The 15,019-nt window shown below is 42.7% G+C and overlaps 1 protein-coding gene across 5 annotated transcripts in view; it reads right to left on the reverse strand.

The window, feature by feature from the left end:
* Positions 1–15,019, reverse strand: part of NOX4 (NADPH oxidase 4) — a 267,629-nt gene that overhangs the window by 79,430 nt on the left and 173,180 nt on the right. For all 5 annotated transcript variants that reach the window (XM_019525104.1, XM_019525105.1, XM_019525100.1 and 2 more), the window contains one exon: positions 3,723–3,804. In XM_019525104.1, coding sequence (XP_019380649.1) covers positions 3,723–3,804 — 82 coding nt within the window. The remainder of the gene's footprint in view (positions 1–3,722; positions 3,805–15,019) is intronic.

Consider the following 15,019-nt stretch of genomic DNA (forward strand, 5'->3'; position numbering starts at 1 on the left):
GGTAATTCATTTTGATCATGGAAAAATGTGAATTTTGGGTTACTTTTTGTAATCTAAAACTTGGGTTTGTTTGTTTTTTTTAATCAGAGAAAACCAGGATCCCTGGTCAAGTCTTAAGGTTAATGTCTGTCAGGGTTCTATAAATGTAGAACAATGAACATTTCAACCAGCATCACCACTCAATACTACAAACAGCATAAGATTACAATGAACACAAATTTATGCTGCTACCTAAGTACTTGCAGTGCCCAGTGAATTCAGAAAGACCTACAGATGGCTGGCAGCTCAGCAAGTCTGGCCATTCATTACAGAACCCGACTCATTGCCAGCAATAAATACATCCATTTTTACATGTAGAACACAAACTGTACAAGTAATTTTGTACTGTCAAGTGTGTTAAGTATTTGGTTTTAGTTTATATATAATTTTTTGGGGGTTTTTTGTTTGCTTTCTTGTATCTGCTTTGCTGTACATACTCATGGTTTTCTCTCCTCTCATCTTTGCTTGTGCACTAGGCAGAACAGATGGCCTGCTGTGTCTTGATACCTGAGGCTTTTGTTTATGACACCCTGCTGTGGACTGGAAACAAGAAACTAGTTTCCGTCAGGTAACAGCAGGGAAAATCAGACCCCTGGCCACATTGGCTGAACTGGGCAGTGTTCTTGTCAAATAAATTGGTTAAGAGGAAAAACTAGAAATCTGGCAACCCCTCACCTGATACTTGGGGTGATGTCAGACCAGGTACATAAGAAGAGGGAGCTGGAGGTTGGGGGACCCTGGAGAGAAGCCTACGTGAAGGGCAAGTCTCATGTACAGAGGAGTGAGGGAGTCTCTGAGTCTGGGACTCCTCTCCTCTCCCTTTCTTTGTATTCACTTTGCTTTCCTGGGTTTGGGGAGGGATAATACCATGGGGGTATTAATTCCTGGGACAAACCTCCAGGATTACAGCCTGGTACCTGTTCTTGCTGTAGCAGTCCTTGTGCCTCAGCCTAGCTGGGTAGCTGAGCCCATCTGCAGGCCAGGCCCAAGAACCAGGATAGACCCAGTTTCTTTTCTTTTGAGTTCTTTTGCAGTTTTCTGCTCCAGCTGGAGCTGTGGGATTTGGGACTAGCAATTCTTGAGGGCGGTCAACTCCCCCCCCGCCCTTGCAAATCAACCATGTGGAAATGGAAACTGCTGCTCTGCAGCTTCCCAGGGAGCAACAAGGGGTCCCTTGTGCTGCAGAAGGACCCCCCACACTCAGTAGCAGCTCCCCAAGATGCAGTGAAACCCAAGGAGCAGGTCACAGGACTTTCCTAAGTAGCAGGTATAGGGGTGCAGGCCAAAACTAACCCTTTGGGTGAGCCCTAGGGTGGCCACTCGTCTGATTTTATAGAGGACAGTTCGGTTTTCTGGTCCTCTGTCATCTATTGATATGAAACCAGATGCCTTTATGTCCTCTATTTCTCACTGCTTGGATGCCTCCCCCCGCCGACACCGCCATGGCCGCCTGTGGGAGCTCCCCACCTGGCCCACCCCCACCACTGACACCACTGCGGCAGCCTGCGGGAGCTCCCTGCTTGGCCCGCCCTGGTGCTGCCACCGCCATGGCTGCCTGCGGGAGCTCCCCACTCACCGCCACCATGCTCCCACCACCGACACCACCACCGCTGCCTGCGGGAGCTCCCCACTCACCACCGCCATGCTCCCGCCACCACCACCGCCGCCTGCAGGAGCTCGCCATACCCCTCAAGCCTCCAGAGGCACGCAACGTTTATGGTGGTGGGGCCAGTTGCATTAAATGCAACTATTCTCTATTATTGAGGTACCTCAACGGCCACCCTAGTGAGCCCCCACATCTCAGACTGCCTTGGTGTGGCTGGAGTCTCCCCAAAAGGGGTGCAAACTAGAGGCTGTACTTTGTAGTTGATAGTATTTTAAATTGCATCTTTTTTTTCTTTTGTTTTCCTTGCCTCTGTTTTCTGTAATACATCTGTCCTTGGTGTTTATACTGCTTGTGAGGAGGGCGAATTGTTTATGCAGGCCCCTCCAGCCAAATTCAGTGAGGGCTTGAGACACAGTGAAAGCTTATTGGGTACCCCAAAATTTGAACCCGGCCTTGTTGACCAGTGTCTGGCAGAAGGGTTACACACATTATGATATAAAAAAAAGATACAGCCCCGTTTCATCTTTTCCTTATTAGCACATAATTTCTCACAAAACATTATTGGAATCCAGTTAACCTGAAGCTGCCATCACTGCTATCAATGCTACATAGGGCGACCAGCTACAGTGGGCTCCAGAGCATTTAAGTGTTAACCAAAAGAGCCAGGCAGGAAGATGATTACAGTCAGGATTTTCAAAACTGTTAATGAAATATGATAAATAAGGCAAAAATCTCAACCCAAGTAGAAGTCCAGCCTACAGAAAGGGAGCAGGATCAGAGACTCTGTAAAGGTCACTAGGCACTTCATGCTTACTCATGTATCTTACATGGGAAATGCTCAGGGATTTGTGTGACAACAGGTAGTGCAAATACCCAAGATAAATATCAGGGGAGGAGTGGGGGAATTTTCACTGGATTCCCCGGGGCCAGTATTTCAGACCAACCACGTCAATTTTTAGTTAGCCAACCAACCTAATCATGGCCCATTCTGAAAAATAACTCTTCCTCATTTACAGTATCCTTAGGGTTATACTCTTCCAGCTTTATCAACTCCTTGTCCATTTCATGATTCAGTTAAAAAAATACCTTTTCTTTTCATCACCATTCCTAGACATGCTCAAGCAGTGATCACAAACCTCTCATCCCCACGCTGCTCCCTCTTTTCACCTAATGCCTTTCACCTCTCCCTTCCTCACAATCTGGCAAGAGTTAGCAAGAGAACTTTCTCTTCTGCAACACCTGCCACCTGGAACAACCGTCCTGCAGCTTTCAGCCTCGCTGGCCTGACAGTGCCCCCGTTCCCTTGAACATCATTTCAATGCTCCCTCTGTTATTTGTTTTAACTCAGCAAAAAAACCCAGTTTTTTTTTATTATTTAATTTGGCTATTGATTGGCTTTGTGGGAAGAGGTGTTGTGTAAGATGCTCAACAAAACAACACCATATGGGCTTTTGTTGGGCGGCAGCGTAAAAGCACATTAAAACCTTTCCATGATTTGAGCATGGAAACAAAGCAGCTCTCTAACTGAGGAAAGTGCTCCACTCCCCCACATCCCTCCGAGGACTGCAGGAACCATAACATAAGGGACGTGGTACTGCCTGTTCCTAATGCATAGGGCTGTGCCTTTAGTTTGCCTGCCCACACATCCCTAACGAGGGCAGTAAAACTGTTTTTAGTGCTCACATGTTTCCGGAGGGTAGCTTGTTAAAATCCAAATGAATCTGTCAGCATAAATGATGGGATCCCACAAGACAAGAGCAGGGATTAGCCTGACAAAACATCTGCCTATGTCGACACACAGTGTCAAGTGAAATGAGGCTCCACCAGACACTGATCCCTGCAGCTTATCATCTGCTCTCTGCCACTGACTTCTCAGTGACAGCTGGGTGCGGTTGCAAGGCATGTCTGCTTCTTCCTGACATTGCTGTGAAGAGCACAGGGATTATTCCAAGGGAGGCTCCCTGACAGCTCTGCCTTAAAGAGTTTACACTGAAGCATCTGCTTGTGCTATCAGTGCTTCCCTCCCTGACTACAAATGTATAAAGATTTGCTCTCCTGAGGAAGCATTTTTACTTACTTGGGGTAATGCCTTTGATGAAAGATGGGCAGAATCTCTGTGTCCTGACTCCAGTGTGGAAGCAGCAAATCCCGAAATCTTTCTGTCAAAGGGAAAAGAAACAGATCTAAAGTTGTGGCTTCACACTGGAAAAGTTCAGGCCAAGAGTAAGCATGGGATGTCCTCAGTGAATTCTCTTCCACAGCCTGGTTTTAACTGAGATGAAAAACCCAGAGCATTAAGAAACAAAACCTCTTCACACTGATACCCTGGCAACTGCTGACAACACTTGAAAATTGCTCTTCTCTCGTCTAGATTTATAATATTCCTTTTCTTCAACACACTGATTATTGTATGTATTCTAGGAGTGTCCATAAGACCTCCACTGAGATAACTACCCTCTCCCCCTACTGGAGAGACTAAATAGGAGACGGCCCCTACTTGGAAGACTAACATTATAAATAGACAAGAGATGAGAGTGGAAACAATGCCACTCAGTAACAGAGCTGGGAAAGGAACCCCAGACTCATGCATCCCAGGACTCTGCCTTACCTGTTTGACCATACAACAACCCCTAACACCTACAGTTAAGCACCTTCTATTCAAGGATCCCAATGCAATTTGCAAACATTAATTAATCAACTCTCACAATACCCATCTGTAGGAAAAAAAAACCCTGTTACAATCCCTACTATATAGACAAGGCAACTGGAACAGAAAAATGAAGTGATTTGCTTCCAGTGACAGAGAATAAACCCGACTCTCCCGATCTAAATCTGCATCTTGAACACAAGAATGTCCTTCCCAGTTACCTCACTTATTTAAACATCTTTTTGCAAGAAATGAATACTACCAAAATCTAGTTTTGGGTAATACTGATACATCGGCTTGGATGAGATGTTCTAATTTTCAAACAGCCCTGATCCACTGAATCATTAACGTGATACCTGGATTCATTCTTTGTTAAATTGCAACTCTTTGATGACACTGCAGTAAATTCAAGAGAAAAACTTCTTGTCAAGGGTTCAGTTTTAAAGGTCAAGCATCTAAGCTGATTCAATTAGATCTATCATCAACCTGTAATCTGGCTAGCCAAGATGTACTGAACATGTTTCTGACAAGCTGGAAAGCTCTGGTAGGTAGCAGGGCTTTGTTACTCAATGTCTTTATTCCTTCCTGTGAAGTCTCATCCTTTGCATGATCCTTCTTGGGCTCATGTACACACCACAGTTTTTGCCCTTCCATGCGCTGCAACTGCATGTCTATTTGCACGAGTGGGATTTACCAGTGCTTTAAAAGTCTTTCTTGTGCAGTAGGCTAAAAATCCTCAGCTATAGTTTAGTTTGACTCGCTGGGAATTAAAGTGTCATGTCCATGGATTCATTGCGTGCAAACACAAAGGTACTCAAGGGTGTGTAATGAGCCTCTTTGTCCATCACATGGTGCTGCAACTTTTTTTTAGTTCACCCCTTTGAATTGCTTCAGCTTTCTTTTTTCTTGTGTGGTTTGCCAGCTCCCTGCTTCCAAAGCTGCATGGCAGGGCACAGGGTGGGTGGGGGACCCTGGGCTAGGGGGGCAGTGCTGGACAGTCCCACTCTCTTGCGGCACTGGCCAGGGACCCGGCTTAATTCATTGAAAAACCTAGTGTGTATAAACACAGATGTGACACTCCAAAATAAGCAAGTTTAAATTTTATAATTTTATTTTTAATTTAATGAGGATTCAAACCTGTGGTGTGTACAGGCGCCCCTTGGGGCTTAACTAGAGGTTCCATTGTGTCATTTTACCCTATGAATGGGTGAGAGGGAAGCTTTTAAGCTTCAGTGCTGTTCACACAGTAGTCATTGTTAGCTCTTTTACCTCAAATCCTATTGGCACTTATTCCTTTCTTTCCATGTACCTAGCTCACAAAGGAGCCTGGATGAGAACAGCATGCCTGAAGCCCAGTACTGAAAAAAATAAGAGGTGAAGCTGACTGGAAGGATAGTTTACAAAAAAAAACCCACTTCCAGTTTTAAGCTCATTTTTTTTACCTTTGCCTGTTTTCTGGATTCTCCGGTAGGTTCAGAGAACTTACCTCATCTCTCCAGGGCTTTGCATGGGCTTTCCATGTGTCCTAATGCAATTAAAGTCATCAGTACTAATCTTTAGAGCCCCTCATAAATAGGGGACCTACATACCTTATGAGTAGCAGAGGCTGAGGCTGGGGTACATTTTTGCCAAATGTCCTGAGCTGTGCATGATAGAGAACTGAAGGGAAAACATTTTCAGTGGAAAATACATGACTATAAAGCAAGCTCCCTGGGTGTCTTGTAGAACCTGAGTTTGTTGAGTTTCAGAACATGGTTCAATATATAATTCTGGTTAAGCTTCTGAACAACCGGAGGTGTGTGTGGTGGGGGAGGAGGGTGCATGACTTGCATCCACATACTATGGCAATCGGTACCTAAAAAGAATCCTTAAGCAAATAATATACTTGGATCCATATGTGCCTATCTGTCACCCCTAACTGGAACACTACACTCTGTGCACAATGGAGTTACAGCAACACATTGTAATTTTCCAGAAGGCATGTTAAAGAGGTTCCTTTGTCAAATGCTATCAGCTGAACAAGCCACAGAAGGAGCATGGGTTTGATCAAAAAAAGTGTCTTTTGCCTCTTCCCATCTCTCCATTTTATTTATATTCCACTGAGTAATCTACTTAGCAGAGCTCCTGTATGGATGAATCTCCTCAGGGGTATACCCCCTAGGGAAATCTTGCACACTTCAGCTAACTTGGAATATCAGACACCTCTTTCACTAATACATAGAGGTCTTACAATTTCTTTACTGATGTTCCAAGAATTTACACTCATTCATATAAAGTAGCACTTAATTATTTGCTAATACATATAACATGATGATATATATTTCATTTTTGGTTTGGTTTTACCTCTGAACAGTCCCTTCTACCATCCCAGGTCACCTCACCTATTCCAGGAGTAGCATCTGGGAAAAGGGGCAACACTCACTGTGCTCCCCTAGAAATAAGAACCTGAGCTAGTAGTTGAAACTTCTCTGTCAAAACTTTTTTTCCCCAATGGAAAACTGGGATTTTGCATAAGCTATGATGATGGTGAGGATTATGACAACGATGATGAAAAGCATCTGTTTTTTAAATGAATTTCCAAATTTTGGTTGTAAAAAAAAATGAAAGCTTCTAAAGTGAACAATTCGGCTTCTGAAATGTGGCTTTTTGACTTCTAAAATTTGGCTGTTCGGCTTCTGAAATGCTGACACAAGACCCAAGGAGAGAGTAGTCTTTTGGGGGCTCATATCCCCATTGTTCTCAATGGGCCAGGCTTCCTGGCAATAATACCTCTCCCATGATGTACCACAGCCTTGCAACTACCATGCTATATGGCTTCCCTTCAACAGGACAATAACTCAGTGGTAGGAGCTGGCCTTTCCCTTAACTTCTATCCTAAGTTTAGAAATGCAACTTGCATATCTCAGTCAGAAGCACATAACAGATTGTTGATATATCTTGTAAAATATTTTACAACAAGAGGGAGTACAGGAATAGGAGCCAGAAGTCTTATTTTTTATGCCACTTCCAAGACAGATGCACTATATGACATATACAAGTCCATGGGGCCAGACAGGATGCACCCAAGGGTGCTGAGAGAATTGGCTGATGTGATTGCAGAGCCACTGGCTATCATAATTGAAAACTCATGGCAATCAGAAGAGGCCCCAGATGACTGGAAAAGGGCATACCCAGTGCCCATATTTAAGAAAGAGAAAAAGAAGGATCTATGGAATTACAGTCCAGTCAGCCTCCCCTCAGTGCCTGGAAAAATCATGGAGCAGATCCTCAAGGAATCCACTTCTAAGCACTTGGAGGAGAAAGAGGTGATCAGGAACAGTCAGCATAGGGGCAAGTCATACCTGACCAACATGATTACTTTCTATGACAAGGTGACTGGCTCTGTGGATGCAGGGAGACCAATGGATATAGTGTACCTTGATTTTAGCAAGGCTTTTGATACAGTCTCCCACAACATAGGGCTCAGAGAGTAGTAATCAATGGCTCAATGTCTATTTGGTAGCTGGTATCAAGTCAAGTGTACCAGGGGTCAGTCCTGGGACCTGTTTTGTTCAATGTCTTCATCAGTGACCTGGAAGATGGCATGGAGTGCAACCTCAGCAAGTCTGCAGATGACACCAAGCTGTGGGGAGTAGTAAAGACACTGGAGGGTAGGGCTAAGATTCAGAAAGAGACAAATTGGAGGACTGGGCCAAAAGAATTCTCATGATGTTCAACAAGGACAACTGCAAAGTCCTGCACTTAGGACACAACAATCCCATGCACCAGTACAGGCTGGGGGCTGACTGGCTGGGGAGCTGTTCGGCAGAAAAGGACCACGAGGTTACAGTGGACAATAAGCTGAACATGAGCCAGCAGTGTGCCCTTGTTGCCAAGAAGGCTAATGGCATACTGGATTGCATTGGTAGGTGTGTTGCCAGTAGGTCAAGGGAAGTGATTCTTCCCTTCTATTCAGCACTGGTGAGGCCACATCTGGAAGACTGTGTTCAATTTTCGGCCCCCCACTACAGAAATGATGTGGACAAATTGGAGAAAGTCCAGTGGAGGGCAAAAATGGTTCGGGGGCTGAGGCACATGACTTCTGAGGAGAGGCTGAGGGAATTGAACTTATTTAATCTAGAGAAGAGGTCACTGAGAGGAGATTTAATAGCAGCCTTCAACTGCCTGAAGGGGGGTTCGAAAGAGGATGGAGCAAGACAGTTCTCAGTGGTGGCAGATGACAGAACAAGGAGCAACCATCTCAAGTTGCAGCAAGGGAAGTTTAGGATATATATTGGGAAGAATTTCTTCATTAGGAGGTTAATAACCCCCTCGCACAGGTTACTCAGAGAGGTGACAGAAGCTCCACCCTTGGAGGCTTTTAAGACCCAGCTAGACAAAGCTTTGGCAGGGATAATCTAGTTGGGGATGGTCCTGCTTTGAGCAGGGGATGGATTAGATGATCTTCTGAGTTCCCTTCCAACCCTAAATTTCTATGATTTAGCATGTTATTTATTTCATGACCTTCAACATGCCAAATCAGTGAGAGTGCCATATGTCCAAGATCTCTGGAAAAATAATTAGGTGCCACGTCTGTGTGTCATATCATCCGTACCTATACGGTAGGAATAATAATGTGCATCTGGTTCCCAAATCCCAGATACTTCCACACAATTTAGTTTTCCTGTACTTTTTGTTCCTTTCAATGTTAAATGTTAGTGATATACAGTATTATCTTCAAAATGACCTGATTTCCTTTCAAATCATTTTCCACCACTAGCAACTTACTTTGGAATCAGGAAATGTGCCTTGGTAAATAGTTTGGAAGGTGCTGAAGGCATGTCTTTTATTATGTTACATTTCCTAGTCATTAGCATTTACTGTCTTCACTGCAGACTACATCATGCCATCTTACTTGAGAATGATATGGATGGTAGTCTAATAACTTGAAAGTCAAATGTGAAACTCATAACTAAAGGACAGGGCCACTGCACAGTTTATGTAATTGTTAATGAGGATTCATGCAGGGGTTGGACTACTTGATCTGTTAATCCTATTTTTTTCCTATTAATTTGTACCTGTATATGACAGAGAGAGAGAGATGAATCTCAAAGACAGAATAAGATGCTATAAAAACCTCAGGGCAGATTCTTTTCTCCATTATATACTACAATTCTAGTTATTTTAAAAACATATGAACATAGGATAAGGAAAAAGCCTTTGGGGTCAATGCATCCAGCCTCCTACTACCAAAAACAAGGATGTCAAAAAATCCTACTGAATAAGATTTCAGTAGGATTGCAGGACTGCAACCGAGGGTTTCTGGGCTTTAGTGGAGATTAGGCCAAAACAGAATGGCGCCTGCGCTAAAAACGCATGTTTCAAACTTCCATCTTTCCCAAAATGCTGTAGGCCCAAAGCTATAGCTTTCGCTTATGCATGACTGTTTTGGAATCCTGGGTTTAAAAGAAACAGCAGACAAATCTCTGGGATTTGCAGATGTGCGTTATTATTCCCACTACGTATGTAGGTAGGGATGGTATGACACAGAGACATGACACCTCATTTTTGTTCAGAGATCTTGGGCACATGGCACTCTTGCTTATTTGGCACTTCAAAGGTCATGAAATGAGCAACATGCCAAATGTTATATAGTACATTTTAGAGGTAGTATAAAAAACAAGACTTTTAGCTCCCATTCCTGTTCTCTCTCTTGTTGTAAAATACTTTACAGGAAATATCAGCAAGCTATTGCATGCTCTGGTGAATACTCTAGAAGGTCAGCATTTCTGTAACCAAAGAATACTCTAAAAACATATCCTTAAAGCCAGAACAGTCCACATTACTATGAGATGCTGTTCTCTTATATACCACCAAGTTTCTTGTTCAGAAACCTCTGAATGCTTAATGAATACAGGGTTCCATGGTTGTATTGAGGGCACTGCAGCCAATTACCACCAGTGCAGCACAACTAAAGTTAATTGCTTTTTATGGGATAGAAATATTTTTTAGAATTAACGTTAATAAGAATGAACTCCAATTTAATTAAAAAGCAACTCCAAAATGGCCAAAATGGGAGAGCACAAAAGTCTTCTTTTCATCAATTATTCAGAAGACATTATTGTCCAGAACCTTAGTTCATGAGCAGTTCTCTCTATAGTGACACTCTCATACCTTGAAATATTTGTACTTATGCCTCTATAATGGTTCTGCTTTCACCTGAGATACAGATCTCTACTCCAAATTAAGCTACATGGATGTTTGCAACCTTCACCAGCTTCAAGTTAAAAACACTTGCTTAGCTAACTTGGTATCAATCTGGACCAGGCCAATGTAGGTCAATTTGTATGCATAGTTGTTTAATCAGGATGTTTGTAATAGAATATTTTGTGGTTGTTAAAATACGTTTTCTTAAAATTGCCAAATGTTTTAAAATCCAGACCTCACTTGGTCTTGTTTCCATGCCCTGTAAATTTGGAAGCACTGTCGTAAGTGCCTTTAGTGCCCCATAAAACCATAGTGAAAAGTAATTCAGGTGACACATTTGCCAGTTAAGAACTATAAAATGTAAACTACAATGGGTACCAAGAAGGTACAAAATGGCAGTGTCCAACATTTTGATTAGTCTTGTAACTTACCTAAAAGTTTCTGAAGCTAAAGAATTTATGAACATTCATCTCCTGAAGAAAATCTAGGTTACAACTATAATAGATTAGATGAAGATGGAGAGAGGGGAAAGACTCTTTATGGAGTTCCAAAATGGTTAGAGAATAACCCTCATCATCTTCTGAAACAAACTCCTTTGCTGTTACCATCAGATAGGAAAGGATACGCCGCAACTTTATTATTTTTACAGAATTAGCCCTTCCTGGATTTACTTCATGCATTTAAGTATGCAGAGCACTACTATTCATAGGTAAGGACCTATCAAATCCACAATTTTGCGATTTGTGCAAAAACCGCAAATTTGGTAGGTTCCCCATGAAAAAGCCTGGTCCCTGCGAAAAAGTGAGAGGATTGTGAAAAAGTAGGAAAATGGGGGAGGGTGGGGGAAGAACTGTAAACAGAGATGGGAAGCCCTGGAGTCCTGAAGCATGGGGAGAACAAGGGGGAACGCTGATTTTTGTGGCAGAGCGCCCCCCTCCCCCCCACTCATTGGCCACCTGTCAATTTCCAGGGAGAGGTGGGACTTCCAGGGCCCCTCAGACAATCAGAGGGGTGGAGGAGGTTCGCCGCATACGGCCATGAAAATGGCTTCTAACATAGTGCCAGGACTGTGAAATCCAGAGGCAGCCTCCGTGAATTAGGTAGGTCCCTGTTCCTAGGCAAATGATTTATGTACATAATTTAACAATATTTAGAGAACTTGCCTTGATTTTTTTCCCCATTGGAAATTTCTACTTTTCAGTGAAAATGCTAAAACTGAATATATATCTGCCCCCATATCATTCAGTTTTTGGTCAAAATATATCTGTGAAAATAACAACAGTTCCACGGTAATAAGGCATGTGTGATTTTTCTCCACAAAAAGCAATGTTCTGCCAATAGGCATTTTGAAGGAAAAATTTCAAGAAATGTTTCTATACATACATTACTTTTAGGACTTAAAGGATTCAACTGAGGCGTTTGTCTCGTTTGGCCAGGCACAGTACAAACACACAGTTACAGAGTTTCTGCTCCAGAAACTTTAAAATCAAAATAGCTAAAAAAAAGAATAGATGAGGGAGAGTCAATATTAGCCTCATTTTAGAAAAAAGGAACAGAGGCAATGAGAGATTTAATGACCTTCCCAAAGTCACAGAGAAACTCCATGGCAGAGGTCGACAATCTGCCCAGATCTCTTAAGCCAAAGACAGATTCCTAACCATAAGAATGGCTTTCCTCTCAGACAGACTGTATTATATGCCTGCTCTCCAGTTGGAAACAAAGCCATTCCCAATACACAGTTTATAAAAAGTACTAAAAGTCTGGTCTTATATTCGTATGGCTACAGACATTTGTCACATTTGTCCCAGGCTAAACCATTTTATCCCAGGTGTAATCATTCAGAAGTCTAGGTCTGTTATCCCAGAATAAATTCCTAAAAAGGTATGGGATAAGAAGCACTAATAGTTTACCTTAGGACATTTCAAACAGCATTTGAATGGTTACCCTGGGATTGTATCACTGAATCAATGGCAGCAAAGAAGCAGTATATTCAGCCACTCACTAAACCCGGATTAGAAGAGTGATGTGTATACATGCTAATCTCAAGATAGTTTTGTTCCAGGACAAACACAGGCACAACTTGTCTAGGGACAAATGCAATGTCTGTTCTTAATCTACAAGTATAATGGTAGTTTACAAGAAACATAGGAAACAAATATAAATATAGACAGACATAGGACTATAGAGAGGTAAATGAAAATCAAGTTAATTACAAAAAATTAAAATCTTATCTGCATGTGTTGGAGAAAAGGTTGGCACTATAAGTTTGGGACTCCACTGTCTTACTGTTATAGCCTCTAACCAGGAAAAATCACATGCTCACTCTTGCATTCCAGAAACTTCAGGGAAAAGAAATATATTTACCATTTCATTTGCAAAGATGCATATTCTTCTCTCTCAACAAGATCTGGAAGAGGCCAAGGTTACAGTTCTGCTCTCTCCTATCTTTAGGTTTTGACAATAGCACCTGCATTGAAAATCTATGTACCCAATGTGTGCACCCCAATATAAGATGGACAGAGTATGAGGAACTTTGCATGTGCACTCTCCAAGTCTTAGACATTGTACAGAGAGCCAGAGATATTCCAGCCTGAACATTTTCTCTTTTTTTTTTTTTTTGGTGAATTTTAACACTGGATTCCAGCAATACATTTTAATGTGTTTTGCCACAAATAAATATTCAAGACTTAAATGAGCTCAGACCAGCATGTGGCCAAGGATTCTGTGATTATATTAAAGACAAAAAGAAAGAAAGAAAGAAATAGTTAGTGTTGACTACAGGCAACCCTCACCGTTCACGGGGGATACGTTTTTGAGTTCCCTGAGAATGGTGAAATCCGCGAATACGACACTGCATTCCCGAACATCATGAATGCAGTGCTCCCGGCAATCGGGGGGAGGACATGGCTGTGCTGGCAACAGCAGGAACCCAGCGGCGGCAAGCACAGAGCTCCTGAGCTCCTGTAAGTGCATTTAAGATACACATTTCGCATTCGCGAATATTTAGAACCGCAAATGCCAAACCTGCAAATAGCAAGGGTTTCCTGCATATCATATCCTATGGATTCTCTTGCAAGCACACTAACACTTACATCTGTGTGTACAGACATGTATAACTAGATACAGACACATATCAAAAAGAAAGCCTGTTAGCAAGATCCATAAATATGACTACAAATGTAAAATATTTTTACACGTATCTGTCTAAGAAAGCTGCAGCTGCCCCATTTTTCACTTAGTGCATTTGAATAGCAGTAATGGAATCGTGGCCTTAATTTATTAGCAGGCTAAGACTGCATCTATCACCAACAGAAATGCCACCTCTATCACTGAGATATTTTTCAACGTACCAGTTGGCCAAATAAGACATTTGGTCTTATTTTAGACCTTGAGTACTAGGTCATTTCAAACATTGCTTCCAACTACACATTTATTACACCACTCAAGAGAAATACACAACTAATTACTAGACAATGGCTTGGAATACTGAAAATCAGAGCGGACAAAACACTTAAAATTGTACTGCAGGGACTGATTTTGCATTGGCAAGGTTGCAGTTCTGTTCTAATAGAGCATTTTCATTTAAGGGGTGTTTTCAGGCCATTAAAATTCTATTAGAAGTCATCCACTTCATCCAATGTATGCTGGGTCTCAAATGATCCCTTCTTCCCCAAACCACAAAACTAACCATTGTCTCACAACTTGAGCTTGGTTTTAATTCCAATCAATCACAAAAGAAGCACTAATGAGTTCAGGCCAAATTCTGCCTTCAGGAAACTGGCTATGGAGAGGAAGGGACACTATATGGGCATTGGTATAATCTGTTTTAGGAAAGCCTTCACTCTTTGTAAAGTCCAAATTCCTTTAAATCATGATACCATGGATTAAATCCACTAAATCATAAAACAATAGGGCTGGAAGGGACCTCAAAAAGTCACTTAGTCCAAAGCCCAGCTCAGGTCATGATTATTCCTATTTAAACTATCTCAGTCAAGTGTCTGTGTATCATGTTCTTAAAAAACCTCCAAGAATGTTTTCCACTACTTTCTAGGTAATCTATTCCAGTATTTAACTACCCTGATAGGAAGAGCAGCTTTCTAACTAATATCCAACCTAAATTTTCCTTGCTGCACTTTAAGGCATTATGGGCATGTCCAGACGAACCCACACGCGCGGTAATGGGAAAAGGTTCTCTGCGCTGCATGTTTGCAGCCTGGGTGCAAAATTAGATGCCTGGATATCCAGGGGTAAAAAGAAAACAAAGTGAAAAAAAGTGGGGACCGTGCCTTGAGGCAACTGGAGGCTGGGTCCTCCACACACACCCTCTGGCTGCCAGAGCACCTCTGTGGCTTGCCCTTGCCCTGGTGCTGAAGCACACTGACTGCCTGTGCAGGGCAGGCAGTGCGCCAGCAACAGGGAGCTGGACCCGGGCCCCAGAGCAGGTAAGTAAGGACTTGAGGGGGCTCGAGAAGGGAGGAGGGAGCCATGGGGTGACCCCACCTGCTCTCCCAGCCAGCCCCCAGATCCCTGCCCTGCCCAGC

This window comes from Gavialis gangeticus, unplaced genomic scaffold, assembly GCF_001723915.1.
Source record: "Gavialis gangeticus isolate Ggan-Ray unplaced genomic scaffold, GavGan_comp1, whole genome shotgun sequence".
In the NCBI taxonomy this organism is placed as follows: domain Eukaryota; kingdom Metazoa; phylum Chordata; order Crocodylia; family Gavialidae; genus Gavialis; species Gavialis gangeticus.